The sequence below is a fragment of the Vidua macroura genome, chromosome 1 (assembly GCF_024509145.1).
Source record: "Vidua macroura isolate BioBank_ID:100142 chromosome 1, ASM2450914v1, whole genome shotgun sequence".
NCBI classification, from domain to species: Eukaryota; Metazoa; Chordata; class Aves; order Passeriformes; family Viduidae; genus Vidua; species Vidua macroura.
This window is the reverse complement of record NC_071571.1, coordinates 20,739,190-20,763,486: the sequence shown is the minus strand read 5'-3', so window position 1 is coordinate 20,763,486 and position 24,297 is coordinate 20,739,190. Positions and strand designations below refer to the sequence as shown.

The 24,297-nt window shown below is 38.2% G+C and overlaps 1 protein-coding gene across 2 annotated transcripts in view; it reads right to left on the bottom strand.

Moving 5' to 3' along the window:
* Positions 1-24,297, bottom strand: part of RSU1 (Ras suppressor protein 1) — a 103,096-nt gene that overhangs the window by 57,876 nt on the left and 20,923 nt on the right. For both annotated transcript variants that reach the window (XM_053992185.1, XM_053992194.1), the window contains exons 4-8: positions 22,683-22,803; positions 19,180-19,298; positions 17,605-17,687; positions 17,219-17,333; positions 4,062-4,194 (exon numbers count right to left, since the gene is read on the bottom strand). In XM_053992185.1, coding sequence (XP_053848160.1) covers positions 4,062-4,194; positions 17,219-17,333; positions 17,605-17,687; positions 19,180-19,298; positions 22,683-22,803 — 571 coding nt within the window. The remainder of the gene's footprint in view (positions 1-4,061; positions 4,195-17,218; positions 17,334-17,604; positions 17,688-19,179; positions 19,299-22,682; positions 22,804-24,297) is intronic.

Genomic DNA, 24,297 nt, shown 5'->3' with positions numbered 1-24,297 from the left:
AGTTTTATCTCATCTTAATCAAATCAATAATTATCTTACATAAATCCTAAGGAACATTCTAAGGAGCTACAATTTTATTCTTCACAGGAGCTTAATTCATTGTTTTCTTTCAAACATTTAAGTCTGTCTGCACTTATCTAAGTACATTGTGACCACTAAATCACACAATACATCATCTCTTTGTCAGTATCTTAGACAGAGAAGATCCTTTGAGAATATGCTTACAACATAAAGGTCATTCTGAAAGTTGACTAAAGGCATGAATAAAAAATAAAACATTTAGTAAAGCCCTTTGAGGAGACAAGGCTGCCATTATCCTTCACTGTTTATCAAGTTCTTCCACTGCTTTTCAACATTATTGTGACATCAGATGGCAAGTTTAATGGCAGCTCCTAAGTATATATAGAACCAAAGTCAAAATTCAGCTTACTAAAGTTTCAGAAAGTTACACAGCAGCGAGAGATTAAGAATCATTATACACTTGGCAAACTGACCTATTTCCAAACGATGCTGTCACCAGATGATATGTGCAGTGGGTGTATTTTAGCCAACAAAAGCTAGCAAAGTGCCAAAAGCTGCTGAATTTCCTGTTAAGAATTAAGAGCCCCTCCACACACATTTTCCAGCACAATATATGGCCCATCTTTTTGTCAGCACAAGTCTTCCTTGAAAAATTAAGGTTGAAAAAAATCACTGGGCACCATTTCTCATGAAAGGTAAGGAAATTAAAGGAAATGAAAGAAGCTACAAAGTAGAGGGTCTCACTGGTTAACATGCTTCTGAAGTAAAGTGCAATTCCAGTTTTATACTTGGTGCATGAGTACCATGTAAAACAGGAGTGTCAAAATGTAAAAGTATGCAAAACAAATGACATTTTATCTTTAGACATAATCATCCCTCATGGGTGTCATCCCTACTTATCAATTAATCACTAGAGCATGAATATCCCAAGACAAGGCTAAAAATGGGATGTAATTTTTCACTAAATATGCTTGAAACAGCCAGTACATTTCACAAAGGAAAATAAGAGGTTTGATCTACTTGGTGGCTGCTTCCCAAATGCAACCTCACAGAATCTGAATGGAGATCTCTGGCACTGTCTGCAGTGATGGCTTGTGCCAGTCATCAGCAGAAACCTCAAGGTTTATTTACATGACCGCAAGTGAGTGCATTTCCAGGAGCTAATGAGTTACTGATTTCTGGCTAAGTTAACAGCAACTGAGCAAACCAAGTTCTAGCCATTGCAAACACAAAATAAAATATATTAGCGTAACCCCCTTAGTGAAAATGTAACTTGGTGAGCCTCTGAAACTTGGCACTTGTGACTGTATGAGCCTACCCTCACTGTCTAAGCTAGTCTAGACAATGTGAAACTTGTAAAAAAAGGAAAGTCAGTGCTTCCAATCAGCTATCAAAAACAATGGGCATAGGGAAATAAATTTTTGTCTCTGGAGTTCAAAATTCATCTAACACACAGATGCATAGTTCGGGTTCATGAGAGTCTACATCTTCCAGTACCTGAAAGCAAACTTACTGGTCTGATGGTCAGCTTCTGATCTATGTTCTAACTTCTCAGTGATGCAAGTGAGATTAGCTAAGCAGCAACCTTTTCCAATCATTCATTTAATGAAAAGCCTACTGCTTTGCCTCACAGTAGAAGTTTATCTGTCTCAATCTATCAACTGTTGGAAGATTTTTTTATTTTGGCAGAATGAGCAATAAAACACATGAAAACTCAAGAACTTGACTTTCTTTATTTAGATACCCACAGGGAAAAATACTAAGTACACATATCAACCTTGTGTTTTGCTTAATAAGAAAAAGACACACTACCTGTTAAAAGGCTCTGAAAGAAAAAGGCAGTTGAAGAAGATGTACAGTCATTAATAGGAAAGGATCAAAATTCCACCATGAAAAACAGTTTAACTTCTTCTGAGCGTACAGCTTATCTACTTTTGTGCACAACAATGCTACTAAACCTGTTACCTAGACCATGCCACTGCTTTTGAGTTTTAACTCTTAAAAACAAATGAAAACAGAGGAACGTCTTTAGGACATGGCATCCCCATAATTCTCAATCACTTATTTAGAGGAAACTGGAAATAAAAAAGACAATCTTTTTTCAGTAGGAAAATCCATGAACTCTCTTTTTAGCAGGGCAAACAAGGAAAATCAAGACTCAAAAAAAGTTACTACTGGTTTTCGAAGAAATCATACTGATACTTTTTATTTATGATTTAAATATAAAATGGTCATATGCTGAAAATCTGAAATTGACACATAATTATCTCCATACATTTAGTTTCCATCACTAAAGTTTGAAAATTATGGCATGTTAACGAAATAAACTTCTAAGATCAAAGTAGAAATCATGAATGAGCCACAGAAAATTATCTGATTTTGATTTTTTTCTCTGTGAATGGCCAGAGTCTGATTCTGCTTACACTGTTAACTAGACAGGTTTCAATTATTTACTGAGGACAAAATCAAAACTGGCCCATTAGCCAATAAGATACTGCTACACCTAGCAAAGAGTAAGACAACAAACCTAATACGGCTAACTTAGAACAAAGAACAACAGCCGAGGTAACTGATAAAATACAGAACCTTCTTGTCAATTTTGATTATACCAGGAAAGTTGCCAGAGCAGTTTAAAATACCCAGAGTTACACTTTTTTAAAAAACTATAGATATATAACAACAGCTTCCCCCTCACCCCCCTCCCTAGAAACCAATTGCGAGTCAAATCCTCAAAACTGCACTTGAGTCCTTAAAATTTTGCTGTTTTCATGATGCCCAGAGTGGTTCCTGAGAGAAGTGCATGAGGGTCCCTAATCTACACTGCTCACAAAGAGAAATATAAAACTGACAATACAAAACAAAATTACCAAACATTATCAAGCAACTGAGATGCAGGTACACAATGAACAGTGGGGAGGGATGGTCCAAGGAGACAGGCAGCTGCTTCCCTACACCATGCCTGTAGTACAGAGTACTACTGCAAGAAGGGTGTTGCAGCCTACTTAAATCTATGAATAAATCTGTCTTGAGAACACGAATCACAGCATAAATATCAGCACCCTTCTGAGACACGCAACTCTTGCAACCACTCTTCCATCTGTGATTCTTTTCATTTAAAATTCTGTAAATGAAGAGCAATAGCCTACAAAAGCCATTGTTGGGTCATTTAGTTACATACAGAAATTTGCATCTCAGTTACTTAATTGGAATCCCACAACTGTCACTTGTGAATACCCTTCTCTGGTAATTTTGTTCAGACAGCAACCATATAAAAGACTGTCGGAAATGCTTCTGAATTATTAAAATACAGTTTTAAAATAAAGGCAAAATGCAAAAACTAACTTTCCAATCCAGGTTGTACTACCCACTGCTCCTAGAGAGACAGCATCAAGATTGTTGCTAGACAATGAAAAATAACTCCCCATCTAAAGAATAACAAGGAGATCTTTACTTAAAACAAATATTAAAATTTAGTGAATGATTAAAGACATTATTTCCTAAACTAATGGTCAGCATTTGTACATGGAATCTTGCACTAAAATGAAGAAGCCCAGCATACAAATTTACACTGTTGAAGAAAACACTAGTACGTGTAAGATTGTAGACTGTCACAAATTAGTCCAGATCAAACCATATTTGAAGTCTGGATATCTCTTAAAACATAACCTGCATCCAAAAACATTAATAAATATCTATTTCAAGCTATAAAGCTGTACTGAATATACTTAAAATTGGTACTTCTCAAAAGGCTTGTAATGCTTGTTCTTTTACACCTCTCATGTTACATAACAGCTCTTAGAAATTAACAAAAAACGAAGGACAGTATCAAACAGTCTTTGTGCTTTCCTAACTTGTCTACATGCCAGTTATCTTCTTCTTGGCAAAATTCCTTAATATAAATGTACAGGCTTGCATATTTGTCCTGAATACCAAATTCCTGCATGTATTATGAAAGATGTGTGTAGCTGGTAACATTTTGCCCAATACAATACAGGGAAATAAATAAATAACACAGCTACAATACATAATGTAATACTTACTATTTATATGTTTCTGAACGAATGTATTCAAAAACATGAGATACTCCCAACTGGAATTGATCAGCAATAGGGGTAACCCAGGGATTGTTCTCCGCTTTGAAGACTTGTTTTTGACCAGTTAAATCCAAATTACCTGAAAGAGATTAAACAAAACACCAGATGAAAAATATGTGAAACATGAAAAATTTGAAAGAAATACCTTGCGGTGAATGTAAAAACTTTTTATTTGTTTCAGAGAATGCAACCATAACAACAGGAAATATTTCAGTCTTAGGAAAGACGAATAGAAGGACACTAGCTCCCACCGTGATGGATGCAGTTCCACTCTATTTGTTTCAGTGCTGCTACACACTGAAAAGCATGGTTGAACTCTGCCCACTTATTTATTAAATTAGTTTCAAGTGTGACTTGATAATGCATCTGTTCACCATCTCCACTATGATCTGCAGGAATGAAAGGAGAATGATTCTCTGGTAGAAATCTGCTCTGCTGAAGCTTGGCATTGCAACACATTCCTCAATCCTTGCTCCAGGGGCTTTTTGCATTCCCAGTGCCCAGCACATTGTGTGCACCAAGATCCTGCTCTGATCTGTGGTTAGAATGACACACACTCACAAAAGCAGACAGACAACGCCATTCTTGTGACATGGCAGTTTTATGATTCTTGACAGAAGATGTAAGAGATCTGTCATGGGCTTGCTTGCGGCTGTTTTGTTCATTTTGTAAAAGTTTACCACCCGAGCCCAAAACCAGCACACACTCCATTCAAATTCCTCATGACTATGGATACAAAGGGCTGATTTCTGCGAGAGCCTAGCCATTGAATTATATTCTTGTGTTCTTTAAATTAAGAAATCTGTGGCATATTTTCAAATTTTTTAATTAAGAGAGGGCCTACCACTCCCCCAAAAATCAACAGTAACTAAACCACAATAAGATAAAATAATCTTTAACTACGGGGAGCAAACAAAAAAATATTTACAGGGTTTTGAAGACTGACTGAGCCAAGCTGCTGGTGAAATCTGAAATCAACCTGACACCACAGTTTTCCAAAATGAAAGGGGCTGTGCAAGTGCAGGCAAGGGGAGCTGCTTCAAGCCCTGTGCTCATTGCTGACTTTGGCTACACATTCTGCATGACAGCTAATCCTTGGCGTATTCCTCTCTGTAAAAGGGGTTAACACAATTAAAGACAGGCCATTATACGGTGTGAAAAGATGCCAAGCATCTCATACCAGCCTATCACGGAGTCAGGAGTCACCGTTACCTTAACAAACCTTAACAAGCTCATCTGCCAGCTGTCTGTGGCAGGCTGGTCCGAGCCCGCAGCGGCAGGAGCATCCCCCACAGCCGTCAGTCAGGCGGCAGCCGCCTGCCGCCGCACGCTTCAGTGCGCCTCGCTGCTTTATTAAGGGACTCGGCAGCCCTGTTCTAACAAGGATCAGGAAGAAGGATTAAGTACTGTGACAAAGAGGACCTAATAAGCTAGAAAGCAGTGTGTCTAACTCTGCTGGCTGAAGGCGCAGGCTGGCGCTCTCGCCGTCCAGATCTCACGCGGAGGCTGCTGGGGAAGCCGGCCAGAGCGGCAATTAGCCCTAACCCTCTGACCGGGGCTGCTGGGAAGATTATGTATCACTCAGGGGCTTGCTTTGCAATTGCAAATTGGATTTCCCATTTTATTACCTGCAAAATATCCTGTAAGCTACACTCTGAAACTACCAACACTGCAAGCACTCTGTAGGCGGGGCATCAAGGTAAAATGATCAATCTGTGTACTGCTAAAAAAAACCAGCTAAATTTGGGGAGGCGAGATTGGCCCCCACCACTGGTCAAGTTCAATACTGCTTATAGGAATAAGACACATGTGCCCAAAATCTCAATATCTGTGGTCTCAGCTGAATCCTCTTGTCCCAAGCTGTGTCAGAAATTTACCATCCAGGGAAGGCTGCTGCATGTTTCCATTCCAACAGTACAGTGTGCCCACTTCCATTTCAAATACCACATGGCCCATTTAAACGTAATTAAATGTAATAATTACAACTCTACTACAGCCAAAGGAATCTTACAGCAAAACCAAGAGTGCTCAAGCAGAATAACCTGTAGGCCCCCATGCCAATGTAGTAGCTTTATTTTCCTCTGTCTTCCCTTTTTTCCTAAAACACACTGGAAGTAGACAAATATTTCATTTCACCTTCAGAGGTAAGGAGACGCCCTAATTAATCTAATTACAGTGGAAATTGGGGCGCACAAAACTTCAGCATCCGCCCCAAAATCCACCTCTCCCTGCCCAGGACGTCCTTCTGGGAGCCTTGCCAGCAGCAGCTGGCCTGGCAGCCCACCCCACCAGCCACCTGGAGCTGGGGTGAGAGCCTAGGGATTTTAGGTGAAGAATTTAATCAAGTGTGGTAGTGAGAAAAGGAACAACTTGTCTGTCCTCATAGCAAGCACCAGGTTCTCTGCAGGTGAATGAAGAAGGGCTGCCCTACAGAAGACAGGAAGGACAAGGCAACCAGTGCTTTAAAAACCTCGCCGTTGGATACCAAAATTTCCACCTGGAAATGAAGGACAGAAATAAGCAGAAAAATAAGCAGGATAAGAAGTTACAGAGAGAGTGCCACACCTGATCAGAACTAAGTAAGAAATGGAGTCTAACCCTCCTGACACAAGGCAAGCCATTTGAGCACAAAAAAGCCACATAATTAAAAATGAGACAGAAGGGAAACGTGTCTCTCCTGCATCACCACACAGTGCTTGGGGGCCATATCCTGGTGTCCTTTCTGTGCTTACAGCTAAAAAATCCATGAATCAATGGCCTATGTACCTAATTCTTCTCTGGCTGCAGGACCTCCAGGAGTCCCAAAGCACAAGGCCAAAGTCTCAGTAACATCTCAGGAACAGTATGTGCTGGGGCAGCCAAACACACAGAAGCACTGCATGGACCCTTCTGCTGCAGTGCAGAAGACAAATCCAGCAGTGTGGAAGAGACAATCACACTTGCCTGAAACAATGGCTCTGGCACCACACTCCCCACGGGAGTGCCCAGCAACTGGACGCCTCACCTGTGTCCCTGTCCCCCAACTCCAAAAGCCTCCTTGCCTAGGTGATTTTTTTATGGCAGCACCATGTTAGAAAATGCTGTTATTCCACCCCTGCAGCACTAGAGCCAGGGAAAAAGCCATGGCAGATGCATCTTCATACATATTGTCTAACAGCAGCATAAGCAGAACACTGTCCCCAAGGATTTTGGGAATTTATATACTGTTTTGCTACAGAGATCACATCAAATCCCTTAGATACTTTTATGCAGTAAAATACAGAATTACCTCCTAGTAACACTCCAGCACTGAAGATTCAATCACAAAATATATTAGGGTAGGTGATTGCGTTGGTCATTGCTGTTTTGTTCTACATGCTCATCTACCTATTAAAAAATATTCATAATTTCTGTAATTTGGCATAATTGTTTCACTAAAATTGTATTTCTTCATTATGGACTTAAAGTTCTGCTATTTTGTCATACTGAAAGAGATCAGCTCCACTGAAAGGCATCACAGTCATGTGCCTCTGGTAAGTGAGGAGGAGCAGGCCACCTTCAAGGCTAGTCAGCACAGTGCCTTTCCTAGGGCACAGAAATGTTATTTAAATTATTTCTGATTGCTTCTAAAATTATTCTAATAAATCATCAAAACTATAAAACCCAGAACCCCGGTATAACATGCTTAAAGAACCTTCTAAGTCCAGTGGGTACTTTTTTTACTCTATCTTGAGTAAATATAGATTTCCAGGTGGAAGACTGAAACTGCTGCTACCAGTAAGTGGACACTGAAAACAGAACAGAATCTGGAAAAGGGAAGAGCAGAGATCTAACAGCTGACTGCTGTGGATGACCTGCACAGAATGACCAAAAGCCTTCTAAGAGGAGCCATCTGTGTCATCTTAGAAATGCCTGATCTTGGCATTTTTATTTCTGTCTCGGCACTCATTGTCTCTAAAGATGATCTTGAACCCTTAAGTTTGATTGAATTCTTGTGATTTAACTTCTTTGTTTACCCCACCTCAAAACCAAATTGCTCCTAATGTCTGACTACTCAGCTGTGCAGACCTAAAAACTGTCTACTGCCCAAATCTCTTGTTAGCTGTCACCTGGGAGCTACAGTAAATAGACCTACTCCAAAACTCTTGAGAATTCAAGTGCAAAATCAAAGTGCATATATTTTTAATTTCAATGTGTTCTAACTTAGGTCATCCATTAATAAAAAATACCATTTATCACTTCCTAAACCCAGAGCATCTACAACCATGGGTGGGTAGAAGGGCCACCTCAAATGACAGCGGGCACACCTCATCCTGAGAGATATTTAAAGGATAAGAAGGCACCTACACTTTCCTGTCTCAATGGATCTATCCTGCACTTGAGCTAAAACATTATCATTAATGTTTCTTATTTTCCTGCAGTTCTGTTGAAATAAAAAGTGGTTTGTGAGAATGTTCATGTTTTGCTCAAATGCCTCCAATGGTCAGAAAAGATCTTAAAATAGAAAATCAAATGCTGCTTCCCACAGCGGTGTCTGACACAGAGTGTCAGAGCCAGTAATAATACTACCCATCACTTTGGCCAAGGGTGCCTTCAGACCTCCTAGGCTACTTCTGTCCATTAGACTTAGCCTGCAAGCACCCCTGACATATACAGCTACAAGCCCCTCATCCTCTTGTGATGTATGATATACAAAGTGTGTAATATTTATCCAGTGGATGTACACTGGAGGTACAGTAAGGTATGACTAGTGTAGATAGGCATTACTTCAATACATACAAAAGGAAACAGAATGAACACACACCTGGCTTGTCCTTTTCACTTGAATACTCCCTGGCAACACTTTAAATACTTCCAAAAATTAAAAGGTGAAATTAAGTAATTAAACAACTCTGACATTTGAGAACTGAACATTGGCATTCAGCGTAAGAAACATGATCCTAGCTGTAAAATGCCAGATCAACGCTTCTTTGTAATGGTTTAAATTCATTCCCAGTGGAGCTTTGTTAAAATCAATGGATATAATTTTTAGCTTGTATACTGTTGAGTTTCATATCTGTGTCCTGATGATACTCTGACTCCCCTCCCAGCCTAGACTCTTCTTCACTGACCTCAAGGAGAGTCCTCCAGCTGTAACACATCCCTTTTAGCAATTCCTCTTAAGACTGCAATTCAAACGTTCCTTCCCTTTACAACACAAAGGTCTTACTCTCTGTCATACACATAAAAGGAGGAACAAAATTAGTTTTAGCAATTTATTTAGATATAAATACCTTTGAATCTTGTTTTATTAAATGCTAAGTAAGGGATCAATCCACTGCACTAAATTTAAACTTAGGCTGTACGTAAAAATATGTCTGTCCTGGTTTGCTTTAGATTTGCTTTACACTACAGGGCTTATAATTTTTATTACTTTTGTGGCATTTGCTTTGTCTCAATAGAGAGAGAGAGATTGTGTAAAGTGTGGGGGTAGAAGAAATATAATTACTATTATGTCATGAAAAGGATACCAAGGCAATTAATTGTGAATGATGTTTTAACACCTATGTAAAAAACCCAAAAATATACACTCATTTCTATGCCACAAAGTATTATCAAAAGACAATGATTTTTACCCCAATCTTAAGCACATGTAAGGCTATGCACCAGTAACTCATACTATTCCTATAAACAGGTAAGATCATTTCTGCTTTGAAGACATAGCACTTTTGAAGGATTAGTAATAGAAGATTTAAACAGTATTTATAAAGGAGCAGTAAGACGACAAAGAGCAAAGTCTTCTTGTACCTAAGTGCAGTGTGACTCAATCTCTTTGGAACTGGCAGAAATATTCACAGCAATATTCAGTATGATAAACAAATCTACATCTCCATAGCATATGTCAAAAATACTAATTTTCTTACTGATGAGCTCCTATGCACTAAGAGAGAACAACTAAGTTTAGTAAATCTAAAACTAGACTGAAATTCATTGATCCAAAAGATCAATCCCAGCAACACTTCTGCTCTTTCACCCCTACATCCTTACACTGAAGAAGGTCTAACAGTATCACTTCAAGTCACCAGCACTTCAGAAAACCCTGAAATAGCATTTGTGGTGGTTCTACAAATACGAGAAAAGGTTCAAGTCTCAGATAACAAGAAATCAGATTCAGTGCATGCAAATAAACGAGATACTCCAGAGCATCCATCACACAGAAGCAGGCTGCAAGTCTTCCTCTGGTTCCTCTCCTAACCACACAGATGGGAATGCCTGCAATCTCCCTTGTGAGTGTTAGACAGAAAGCCCCAGGGTAAGAGAAGGCTGAGGGAGGAATCTGAAAGTCAAACAAAGGCCAAAATCCATCCTCAGTTTTACAATTACTTCCAGGGAGTTAAAACAGGTTTTACAACATCACATGTTATTCTTACAACTTCTTAGATGTACATGATGATTTCCAATAATGAGTTTGGAGATGAGACCCCAACTTCAGCATTGACCTGAATATGTGCAACAGTAAATCTGTGTCAGTTCAATAACTGAAGAGCTTACAAACACATTTCAAACAGAAAAACATCTGGTCTGAAAAACATCAGGAGATGGAGATTCTGCTATAGCTGTGTCTTGTTCTAATGGTTCATCACTGCCAAAATACAGTCTTTACTTCCAAGCTGAACTAAGCTGACTTATTTCTAAAACACTGCTGTGCTCCCTCTGCCCATCTACAAGGGGCAAGACCACCTATGCTTTCTTCTCATGGAGTGAGGGAGGATCAACAGCCAAGTGTTCTCTCACTCTTTAGTTTGATAGGTTAAATAGTCTGATTATATTGTGATCCCATAGTAGCTACTCCATTTGCTTCAACTCTTAGTAAGAGGAACATAGCTGAAATAAATCAAGTAAAAGCAAACCAACTAAATCTTGAATTCTTTACCCTTGATGTAAATGTGAAACATTACAGGGAAAACTGGTATTACCTCAGCTACAGCTATACAATTGTATGGGAAGAGAATTTTACCCTCCAGCATGTTTCATAGGAGAGAGTTTAAAACAAAGTGAATGTAGTCCTGAGGTGTTTATACAAAATTCTAGCATCAAAGCAAAGGTCAGCCAGAATCTTTATACCAAAGCGTAATGGAAAGTCTGACACTTCGGAATATGTCAGGACTGAAGATGAAGCCTGAGAAAGAGAAGAGAATGGATGAAATGCTGAACTACCACCTTAAACCACACTTTGAGTATTAAATACAGACAGACTATAGCCCTAACCTGGCTGGGCAAACTCATGTTTCCACATTCAGGTGACAAGAGGAGAGGCTAACTCTCTGAGAACAAGGAGAGAGCCTTGGAAACTTCTACCATCACAATACACAATAAACCAGACCTTACCAGGAGAACTAGTAGAAAGAGTAAATAATAATAACATTTACATATGAAAGCCATAAAACAGGAACTTATTCAATGCAGCACACAAGGTACTCCTCACCTAAGAACACTCTGCTAATGGCTTGTACTGCCACATGACAAATGAGGCTGTTTCAACAACTGAACTCCACCACACACAGCTCTCAGGTACCAGGGCAACCAGCCCAGCTAGTGCCATTTTCTTGATAGCTAAGAGGAAAGGCAGAGGGACAAGCACTTTAATAAAAATCCAAGAAATTACTTCAAAATGTACTTTCAAAATGTATTTTTAAAAATACATTCTAAAATTATTTATTTATTACTTATAACTTGATTAAATTAATTTCTCCCACATTCCTCAGGTAAGAGCAAGATCATTTTCTAGAAGACCTACAAGTACTGCGAAGTTTCACTGATTTCTTTCTTTGAAAGGTGACATGTTGTGCTGGAAATACCATTTCCTTCACTGCTCTGTGTAACAAATGTCCAGTGCCGACTGGGATCCCAAGGGGCAGACCAACAGTCACCACTAAGTGTTCCCAGTGAAGAAACCCAAGAAACCCACTATGCAGCAGATGGCTTTTGGAACAAAAGAAATTAACGTGATGTCAAAGTAGTTTAACATCAAAGACACTTTAATGGCACAGGAAGTATTACAGGCTTAGAGGATCAGCATCCCAATTTATTTTGAAATATATTGCACATTTTTTCCAGCATCAGAAACTCCCCTGAGATTCTCAATTACATGGGAATTCAACAGAGCATTCTCTCTTTGAAAGGTCCCTATCAGACCAAAATCTAGTTAATTTTAAAAAATGACTTCAAAAAAGACTCACTGTATTGCTTTTGCCCTGCACCTTTGAAACTTCCATTCAAACACAGGTTGCCAAGTATTCAGAAGAGCGAAACCACCTTTAAATACTATGAAACATAAAATGAACCAAATATAGCAACAAATTTAACATTTGCTCAGATTGGCTCTAATTACAGTACTCTTACCTACTACAGTTCTGACACAACAGATGAAGTATCTGCTGACAGAAACATCATTATTATGTTGATGGTACTTATAATCAGAGTACAGTCAACATGAGGAGAATGCACACACACACTGTAGTCATCTGAGAAATGACTGTAGAACTTACATATTTTAAAAACTAATGCAAGTACTTTGCATTCAGCCTGGTTTCTAACTACATAACAAGTGGTGGGGTGTAGGGTGTAGTGATTTTTGGCTTTTTTCTTCTTTTTTTTGACTTAAACCTTAAATGAGAAACCAAATTAGGAGTATGCACAGATTTTCAGAGAAGCTTTTCTATATAAATAATCTCACCATAACCTATCTTGTTACTTACATGTTTGTTACTGTTTCTTGACTGATAACTGCTACATCAGCAGTCCCAGAAAACAAGTTATTTTGTTTATACACCTTTACCTTAGTTCCAAAATTAGAAACATGTCTTTTTTTTTGAAATTGTAAGGTATCAATTAGTTGTTCTAGTGCTCAGAACTGTTGTCCAAAGAGCCCCAGTGTTCAGGCTTCCAACAAGCACCATTTAATGACCTGTACTGCAGGTGTGAGCAGTGCTGTGTTGTGACACAAGCAGGGTACAGTGACAGTTTATACTAAAATAAGAAAAGTTTGGCATTTATGTCAACTAGTGGAAAGTTTCCAACATTTGGAAAAGAAATATCTTTTGTAAAGTAAGTGATTCCTATGTTTGCACATGCCTGTTATAATTACCTGAGTAAACTGCTATTTTGATGAATATTTACTTGAACAAACTACTGCAGCTACTACTTTGCGTAATATAATATTAATACACAAATTCTAGTGTCATTTCAAAAGCCTAAATTTTAAAAGGTCTTCCACTGATGGAAATATTGAGGCTTTTGGCACAATTCCTTGAACTTTGTATTTAAAGCCAATCCTTTATCCACAGAAGGTAATTTAGCTGTTCAAAACTAAAAATTTATGAAAGAATTACTTGGTTATTCTGATACACAAATTAAATTTACAAAATGTTTCATGCTTCTTAAAAAGAAACATGACTACTTAGTCAATTAAGATTTTTTTTTTTTAAACAAGGCTTTTATTTTCTACTTTTCCAGTATGGACTAACTTCATCATTTTGATAGTGTTTCTCGTTACCTGAGGAAATTACTTGATAAAACTAGAACAGTTTTGAACAGCAACTTATGAGCCATTGATGCCAAATACAATTTTGCAAAAGGAGGATGGTAATTGGGAATGTATTCTTAGAAATCACTGTTTTTCCATATGCATAAACATGAGCAAACCACGTGTGCGCACACATGTGTTAGCAGCAGGGTAATGCACACAGGCAACATTAGAATCTGGGCTTTAAAAATCATACAAATTGTTTTCACATCAAAAATGCAGATATACAGATAGGCTAGTTACATTCTCTGGGTGGTTGTTTAGCTACATCTTGGTGAGTACTCTGCACCATATACTACTCTTACATTCCTGATTCTCCTGAGAAAATATTTTATGTGGTACATATGGGTCCACCCAGATGAACAAACAATGAACTTAAAACACCATCACTGATGTGACTAATTGCATCTACCATTTTATATGGTTCTTGTTTCTAGTCTACTTTCTTTCCAAACTGTTCTTATTGTTAAACGGTCAGAACACACAAAGCGACAGATTTAGTGCCTCCTTGGCAATTTATATAACTGACTGCAACTCTGCTGTTGCAGTGAATCATGATTTATTTGTCTCACAATGCAGCACATAACCTTTTAAATGCTGGGGAAAAAAATGCCAGCGCCTCTTTAAAGTTTATATATGACTGCCCACCACCATTTCTCATGAATGGGGTTTTGAGAGACAAATGATAAAAACAAGCTGCAAATTCTACCACCTACTCCCGGCCATTTCCTGTGTTCATCACTCACATGTACTGTATTTACAGAAAAGCACCTCACCCAGGGACCAATGCAGTCTTTCAGTCCTCCTGGGCAGGAATATTTCTCTTAAATTAGCAGTAGAAACTCTCTGCTAAACACAACAGAGGATAATAGCGATCTCCCCCAGCCCTGTACTGGTGCCACCTCAATCACATTGGGTGACATTACAGGCTGACTGTAGGAGGTTATTTATTGTTATCTCCACTCCGAAGTTGTGACCCCAAGGCCTGTCTGTGGCCTTTTTCATACCCTATTCTTCATTCCTTCTTCTGCACTTATTTACATTACCTTTAAAAAACAGTTTAATGTAACACATACATCCTTCTCATTATTCAATTGTGCCCATCTCCAAGGTAAATGAACATCCAGTGACTCACTGCTGTCCACCAGAGCCTGAACTAAGCTAGTCAAAAGCCTTCAGCACCTTTAATTATGAAAGTGATAATGAGAGAGAAAAGATTGTTTACTTTGAATGGAACAGGAGCAGCTCCAATTAATGCAAATAGGACCAGCTCACTGAAAAGCTATTTATCCAAAATGCACACCAAGAAGTATTTGGATAGTTCTGAGTACATTATAATTCAATTTTAAAAATTTAGGAGGAAGAACTTGGACAGCAAAGTTCATTCTCCCTCAGATGGTATTAGCATGGCATTAGCAGTCCATGCAGTAGGTTGTAACCCTCTTATGCTACCTTTCACTGGCAGACTTTAAAACTGTCTCCAAAGGGGTGCTTCTCTAAACTGCCCTGGTTGACAGAAGGGAAACCAGGACTGCAGAGATTCATTCTTGCCTATGGTCTGTTCCCATACAGCCCTCCAAACAAGCCTTCCAAACCCTAGTCTGGTGTTCCAGTCCCTACACATGTTCCCAGATGTTTAATAAACAAGCAGAACATTGTTTTCCACAGTAAACATGCTCGCAATTTGTACAAATTACAAATCTAGACTTCAGTGTAATGTTCTCTGGAAATACACGCCAAAATCGATTTTAAAAATTTGAGACAGTTCTAGCATTATCCACAGCATAGATTACAACAGAAATGATGGCAACTGATCACAAATGAGGATCTTGAGTAAGACCGTAAAATGAAACATTGATTAATTAATACATGAAAAGAAAAGTAGAGTTTACAAAATACCTTCTGAGTAATGAAGAACAGAGGTAACAAGGACTTACTTAGCTGTGTCAGTGAACCCCAGCTTTCTCAACGGGGGCAAAATTACAAGTCCTTTTTTTACCAGATTGTGATATTGTTCTAAAATACAAAGAAATGCTTAGAGGAAAAGATTTCCCTTGGCCATCCTGAACTTTGCAGGTCAATTCAAAATAAATATTGAGAATTTTATTTCAAACATTTCCATTTGGAATGGATTTTGATAGTAAAACCATTTAGTGGGGATTTGTTGCTATGCTTGTAAGGCAGCAGCATGTTTAGAATATTTAATTAGCCAAAGAAGGTGGTTAGACTCAGTACACTATTCATCTTCCACATTCTGAAAAATCCTCAAAAGCTATAATTCAGGAAGTACAGAAAAGTACATTTACAGACATTACATGCTTCTGAAATGTTATTGCTGTTGTGAGAATTGATAAATAAATATTACTTTGACCAAAACCTAAAGAAAGTATACCTGTGTCAAGACATAAATATCTGAAATTGAAGAAAAAAGACCAACTTTCATCCACTAGTAGTATGGGAAAAAGTCAAAAAACCCCATAGTGGGCAAAAAAAAAAATCAGAGTCAAACAAATACCTTCCCGAATTCACAGAAGAAAAGTCCGTTGCTCTATAAAACAAAACGCATTCATTGCATACATTGTCACATTAAAGTACACCGGGTCAATGGGTCAAAGCAAGTTCTTATGAAGACAAGTAATTTTTCTTTATCATGCTAATTTCTGTCACCATCCTCCTGAGTTTTGGGAAGTATTATGTGGAATGCACTAGTAGAAACAAAGAAGCTTCCCATGTAACAGTCCACAATAACAAGAAAAAAGGAACAGACCCTATATTTCAAAACAGGTGTTTCAAAAACAGATAATTGACACTACTACATTATTCCCAATGAAAATATTTTTTTAAATTTTAAGATTAGAAACCAATTCCTGGCTTGGGGCAAACAGGAACCATGCCCCTCACATAAAATGGAGCACTGCAATGCAAATTCAGCAAAATCAATACTTAAGTTTCAAAGAAGAACTTTACTTCATAGGTTGAAAGAAGCCACTTATAACTCTATTCAAATGTACAATATCACAAAATAAAATTACATCAACCAGCTCCATTCCTTGAAGTTAAAGAGCTGTCAGCTCCCTAAGAAAGGCTATCAAATGAAAAACAAAAAAAAATCCTCCCATTTAGCTATATTTTACTCTAGTTGATCAAACTTCTACTTTGTACAGTTACAGTCACTAAGATGCCACTTATGCGATTGTCATTTTTGCTTAATACAATTTAGGCTAATCTATATAGTGTTCTCAAAACCCAGTGAGAGATAAGAATGGGTTTGCTGACCCAGGATTTATGATACATTATATAAAGTAAGGTGCTATATACAAACTGGCAATCAGGTGTACTAATACACAAGAAAAAAGCAACATGCAATAAAATAATAAAACAAAACACATGTCATCTTCTGGCTCCTCCTGCATAGCCAGGAGGAGTGAAAAAGTGAGTTTTCCTCAGGGGAAAGTAAATATTAGCATATATGATGACTAAAGCATAATCATTTCAGAGGAAATACAGTTCATCATCATCATTATTAGTCAAATAAATAAATGATCATCCATAATCTTACCCAGTTCTGGGGGCAGCACAGTAAGACGATTTCCCTGGATATGCAGTTCCTTAAGCTGGGTGAGCTCACCAATTTCTTTAGGCAGTGATACCAGGTCATTGTCTCTAAGACTCAACTAAGAGCAAATATAAATTCAGTCAGAATGATTTTTGGTTACCATAAAGCAGCCCAAAAGAGAGCTCCACTCCCTCTGCCCCTAGATTTCTCCTGAATGCTCAATTCTTCCAATTTATTTACAAGTGTCTTCTGGTAAACAAGAAACAGTTCCAGGTGTAGTGGTCTATTTCTGCAAACCTACCCTACTACTCCTCAAATTGACTGGATTCCATTCCTACAAGTGTTGCAAAAGTGAATTGATTTTCCAAGAATTTAGATAAATTACTTACTATCTGCAACTTTGTGAGCTTCCCAATATCTGGCGGCAGCATTTCAAAATCGTTGTCACTTAGATAGAGTGCACGAAGGGTGGCTGCAAATTAAATAGCAATATATAAACAGGGTGGCATATAACCCAACCATTTGAGGTCTAATCAATAAAAAGGAGTCAGGTTTGATTAATAACCCTGACTTGGTGAAAAGCCTTTGACATACCCAGGGCTCACAATAATAACAAGCAGGTCAAACTTAGATTTACTGGCTTATTATACTGTTGGTGAGTTCAGGAAAACATCTATATTCAAAAGGACTAGCACAATTAACAATTTCTGCAACAGTAGACTCTGGCAGATTCTGGCAAATAGCCTGAATGCTCAGATATTAGAATACAGTCATTACTCTTTATTACCCCTGATTCTTATTTATTACATCAATTTGCATCCTAAACAGTCATTAAAAAAATTTCTGAGTTTTTTCAACAAATATACAACTATGTTAAGTTCTATAGAAACCACACTGGGAAAGAGATCTGAAATAAAATAGAGAAGACTCCAATGATATAATTTGTAATTTCCATGCAAACTCTCAATGAAATTAATCAAAACAAGATGACCCAGCACAACTAAGCAGCTCACTACTACTGAACAAGCATATATGACAGTTGGAAAAAGGAATTAAAATGGAGACTCACAAAGAACTGTCAGGTGTAGCAGGAGAGAAGGTGGTCAGATCAGCAAAACCTCTCCTTCCCACCAGAGGAGATCCCATTTGTCTTACGTAGTTCACTCCTCCTCTTCTCATTTCACTAAATGTGACCATTTTTTAATAATGCTGACTTAAAAGATTTCCCTGTGCCAGGTTACAATCACAACATCCCTCAGAGAGCAGCACTCCTCCTCTCCCCTCGCCTGTCACTTTGATGCTGAATGCACTGATCCTGAAGCCACTTCAGCATAGTACACGGAAAGGCAGAATCACTGAAATCCAGAAAGTGCCAGAATTCAAGTTGCTTAGGCAACCATAATGCAGCCCTTTTGCACATATGCATTACAATACCTTTCTGTCAACTCTCTGGGTATATATTTTGAACATATGCAAAGGTCAGCTTAGCTCTGCCATTCCCCTGCCAAGCTTTGTAACCTTAGCATATGTTTTAATGTACTGGACACCTCAACACCCACATGCTGTTAAAACTATTTTGGTAATGAACTATCAAGAATACATTTGTTTTCAGACTCAACAAACAACAGTTGTGTTGCAAAATGGTTTACTTTCCCCTGAGGCTTGCAACCCTGCATGACATTTTAACCGAGTGTGGGACCCAAGGAAGTATTACTCAGAAGAAAACATAATATACCATTACTAAGCGAGACTTCTTGTGTCCAAAGGTGTCAGATGACAGTATATCAGTGATAAATATTGCCATGCTATGCAGAAATATTCAAGATACATTAAAAGAAAAACATAAATATTGGGAAAAAAAAAAATCTGTGTTTGTATTTTGGTCTGCATCAAATAAATTTCAATTGCTAAGCGCAAAGCACCATATCCTGAAGATTTGTAGAGTTTTTAGAAAAGCTTCTTACTCAGATAGAAGAAGTTTCCTGGTAGGGAATTTTCATTTAAGTTGTTGTAAGTCAAGTCAAGAACTTCTAGTGCTGGTAAAGAGCCAAATCCCCTTGGCAAGGTGTTTAACCTGTTCATGCTGTAAGTAAAGGGAAAAAAAGAATATGACATCAGTATTCACTTCACCTAACAGGAATAATACACGTCACCAGGATTTTGTTTTTTTCCTTAAAAAATGTAATATATGCCAAGATTTCCTCTTGTTTTGAAAAGGGTTTCATGCTCCAAGATACTGAGCAAGTCTTTTGCAATGCAGACCTTTTTATAACCTCTCATTCCCATAAATATACTCAAAACTTATGCACTATCAAGGGAGCCTGTCTGCTATGTCAATCAGCAGCCACACCCAAAACATAAAGCACAAGGGAGAGAGGTGTCACAACGTGATGCTCAGCTTTAACAGCATTCCATGGAGAAAGCTGGTCCTTGGTAGATGACTTCTAGCTAAACTACAAATTACCCTTTTGCACACCATGCTGACCATTTTTCATTCTGCCATGTAGTTCTTCACCATGATACCAAATACAAAGGGGAATGCCTCAAGTGCACAGTATTTATGTTCATTGATAACTGCTGCTCAAACCTATTCTTAAGAACAGCAAATCTGTGTCACTACAGAACTGTTGATGCACATGGATCATGAAGTAAATAAAATGTCAGTCCTGTGACCGATAAAGCTTAATCTAAATATAGCTCAATCAGCCAGTCTTAAGAGGATTTAGGACAGCATTTTCCACTGGCAACAGCCAGAACAACGTGCAGAAGGAAGAGATTTCTCCAATAACCTGGAGCAGACAAGGTAGAGATAATGGTAATTTCTTTGACTGCAAGAGCTTGAAGAGAGTGATCCAGAGCTGCCACAACAATGAAGGCAGGCACATGGCTGGAGATACCATCACAGAACCTTACTGTTTGTGCATGAACTGTTTGCATATGTTTGTGTATGGCTGTTTATCACACGAACAGAAAAAAAATTACCTACCAGCTTCTTTTTCATACTGTCCCTATTGCATGTACAGCAAATATATACCTGGGGTGTATGGATCTTGCTTCAGTTGTCACCCAGGTTTGAAAGCAGAACAAAGAAGAGAGGCATCTTCAGAAAGAGCCTGTACAGGTACCTACTGTCAAGAACAGGACTTTTCTCTTAAGTAAAGACTGGAAACAAACATGACCTTCCAGATGTTGTCCCTAAACATACTCTGAATTTGATTCTCTTCTGATGCAAAAGTGATAAACAACAGTCACTGAAGTCAAGAGATCTTATGTGAATGTATGAATACCTGACACTTAAAACTATAAAAGCTCTAGTCAAAGTATTGACAAAGTTGAGCACCATATAACCATGTGAGCAGAGTAAGGAGAAGCACATACACCACTTCATTCACTAACTCAGAAACTAATCTCACCTTTCCTTACCCCTTTTGCATAATCCAGTCCCAACAAAACAAGAATCTGTAGAGATCAGCTCTCTGTAGCTAAATCTAGACTAAATCATTCTTTCTCCTCATCCCCAGTAAGAAGTCCCATCATAGGCATACAACTCATATTGCTTCTGTAGTATTAGCAACTAAAACACTCCACTATTGCTACTGCAGAATTGCCACTGTTTTAAAAACTGGTCTTTCTATACAACAGGACTAAAGACAGCAGCTCGTTTTCCACTAGCAAAAAGGGTTTTTTACGAAGCTGCCCTAACGGCCTTGCCTTTTGCAAGCAAGGAAGAGAGAGGGCAAGTATGATCTCCCTACTGACAAGAGGCAGAATGGTATCTATTCTTTGGCAGGGACAGAGAACCAGCTCAAAGTTGCTGCCCAGCACTATTCACCCCTGCAGAAGTTCAAACACTGAGTTTGTGCCTCACCTACCTTCCAAACGTTGTATTTTAAGCTTTCTGTGCAGCAGCACACCTTTTCTCTTTCCACACCACTTGACCCTTCCATGCCAAAACCCTCCCAGAAATAACCTCTGCTCTTATTCAAGCCCCTCTCCCCTAAGGGGCTCTTCTGAAGCCCTCTCACACATGCACTGCAGATGACAAGAGGGTTTCTAGGCTGTCTGTCTCCTGAAAAACCTACCAGAGCAAAAAAGTTTCCTCGTCACTGACTCCAAGGATGTCCAAAGCAAAACCCATTTTGCAAAGCTAAGACTGAGTGGTAAATCTTGTCCCAGAAGACCATGTGTAAAGAGAGGATTAAGATGGAAGAGCATTTAATCTCTAAGATTTTAGGCCACATGATACATGAAGGTGGAAAATGTGGCTCCAGACCTGAATGTCTGTTGTTCCAAACACCAAGTGGTCTTTTGCATGACATTTTTTTCATTAATGCAGACTAGCATTTGACCTATATTAACAATGGTCACTGCTTTAATCCATAGGAAGTGCCCAACTTCTTCCTTTGTATACTGCAACACCTCTATATGCCATTCCAAAAATACGGCTCTAACCCCCAAAAATACGAAGAATCAGGATTCTTAATTAATATCTGCTCTGAAAAGTGATTCAGAGGTTGAAACAGATATTAAGGAAAGCTAGAGATCTACTGTGACCAAAAAAAAAGACCAGGAAAGACAGATCATCATTAAAATGTCTATTGGCATTCCAACAGTTCAAGATGCAATTCAATTATCAGCACTTCATGAAAGTATCTAAAGCAGAATACACAGAGCTTAGCCAAAATCATCTGGTATTTTGAAGATTAAAAAATGGTCAGTTTAAGGTGTTCAGAAGTTGAATTTATAAAATACAAACGTTCTTTCTGTGAGAAGCCTGCAATGCTAAAGCTTAGGCCTACCACTGCTTTCCTACATAGTTACACTTTAATATACCCATTTAATTTTAAGAAGGTCTTATGCTTCACATTTGTTTTCTTAATAAGTCAAGAAAACCCTCTGCAACTGTAGTTATTAAAAATTATCACCAGCTCTATTGGAATATAGAATCTGAACACTTAATATGAACACCCCTGGCACAAATTCAGTCAATACCAGCTCTTTGAACTAAATGCACACCACACCTAATACCTGATCTTTTACAGGTTTAATATAAACTGAAATGTCTAAAAACCCAAATTTGAAAATTTGGACTTAAAATCCTAAATTAACATGGATGTTTTTTTAAATCAGAACTGGAAACAGAGCTTGATTCTTATGCAGTAACCACAGAATTAAGAGGCAGTTGCTACAGAAGTCATTAATTGTTCAGTTTGACTGCAGTATTTGATGAATATGAGTTTCTGCTGTCCTTAAATGGTTATGAGTACACCAGAGTATGTGCTTGGTCATTTACGTTTCTGTTTATCCAGAACATTAACTGAACACTCTGAAGCTGTAATTCCCAGGTTATCCTCAAAACCACTTTCAATAACAAACTTTACTATCAAAAAATGAGAAGTTACAGGTTCAGTTGCGACGACATTTGGTAACACTCTATTACAACGAAGTTTTGCATAAAGATACGCACCCAAGGTTCAGATGTTTGAGCTTCTGAAGGCTGCTTATCTGTGTAGGCAGCTCCTCAATCTGGTTGTTGAAAAAGTTGAGCACTTCTATGTTTCTCAGGTCTGCGATGTTTGCTGGCACAGCTGTGGAAAGTTTTCACAGTGAGAGACTGCAATTAGGGCAAGCTACCCAGACTACAGATGCTTTACCAGCACCTGGTATTTGCACTGTTTGTACAGTGGCTGCAGCACAGAAAGCATCTCATTATTCCAATAAAAGCAAAGTTTATATCCAAAAAGCCTCCTATCTGGAACCTGTTCTCATTGCTGAGAGCACTCATTTTGTACTCTTCAAAAATTACTACCAGAACTGTAAGATAATTTGATGAAAAAAGACCACTGCAGAGAGAGAGAGAGACAAGGACAAGTGCTCTTACAGACTAAGAGAAGCAGGCTGTTCTCTCAATTCATGTTGCACACACAGGTCTCAAAAGGGCAGTGCCTGAGAGACTTGGATCATGATATTATTTGAGTGGAGAAAACATTAACAATATGAGTAGTTACACCAAGACAGCAGTTGTACTAAAGGTCTTTAACAACAAACATAAAATAATGCTTCATTTTTAGCTATGGCCCATTCTTCTTACTGCTTAAACAATTTAGTATGCAAATTCTTGGTCATTTAAGATACAACAAAATTTACAAAAAAATTAAATTCAGTCCCAAAAGAACTGTATAGCCAAGCCTATTTTCAGTTACCTCCCATGAGTGATAAACTAACTGATCAATACACATACATGGTTACAGTGGATTACCAACAGATCAAGAGCTGGTTGTTATTATCTAGAAACATTAACTATAAGGCAGAAACACAGCATGAACGACTGTGCTAATGAGGTTAAAAAGCTATTCAGATTTGCATCTCTTCTCCCCTTAAACTGAGTGAGATTTAAACAGCCAGCTGAGGTATAAAGGAGGTTGGCAAGTCACTTGCACTGAAGCTTGCACCTGTGCTCAATATTCACCTTGGTTCAGTCTCAACTTTGCATCAGGAATTCACAAAGTGCTCATCTAAATAATTAGAAGGTTTTATGAGGCCATGATTTTTTTTTATTTGTTGGTATGAGGCAATCTCAGTCTTAAAATGGAGTCAATAATGTTTACAAAGTGGAACACTGCAGTATGTCACATTTACTAGATTATAAGTCTAATTACAATGTGAACAATAATGGGATCCCTAACAAAGACTCTGATTACTCTACATAAATATTACTGTGGAGGGCCATATTCATTGCAGGAGGTTTTTAGCAGACTTTTACATAAAGTCATTAAGGCAAATCTGAACATTTAAAAGACCTCCCTTAGAGGTATTTTCCAAGTGGTCCATACTTATCTGTCATTCAATGATAGCGAGAATTATGCGCGTTCACAAACTAAAGGGTATTTCACTACTACTGTTATTTTAAATTATTCCCTAACAGAAGTTAACTGAGGATTTTAATTGGCATCATTCAGCTGTTTCCAGCCTCAATATTTCACCAGAAGAGTAATTACCAGTATTAAAATATTTTCCTTTCAGAAATTAGACTTCATAATTTGACTTTGATGAGATGCAACAGACAGGCAAATCATGTTTCT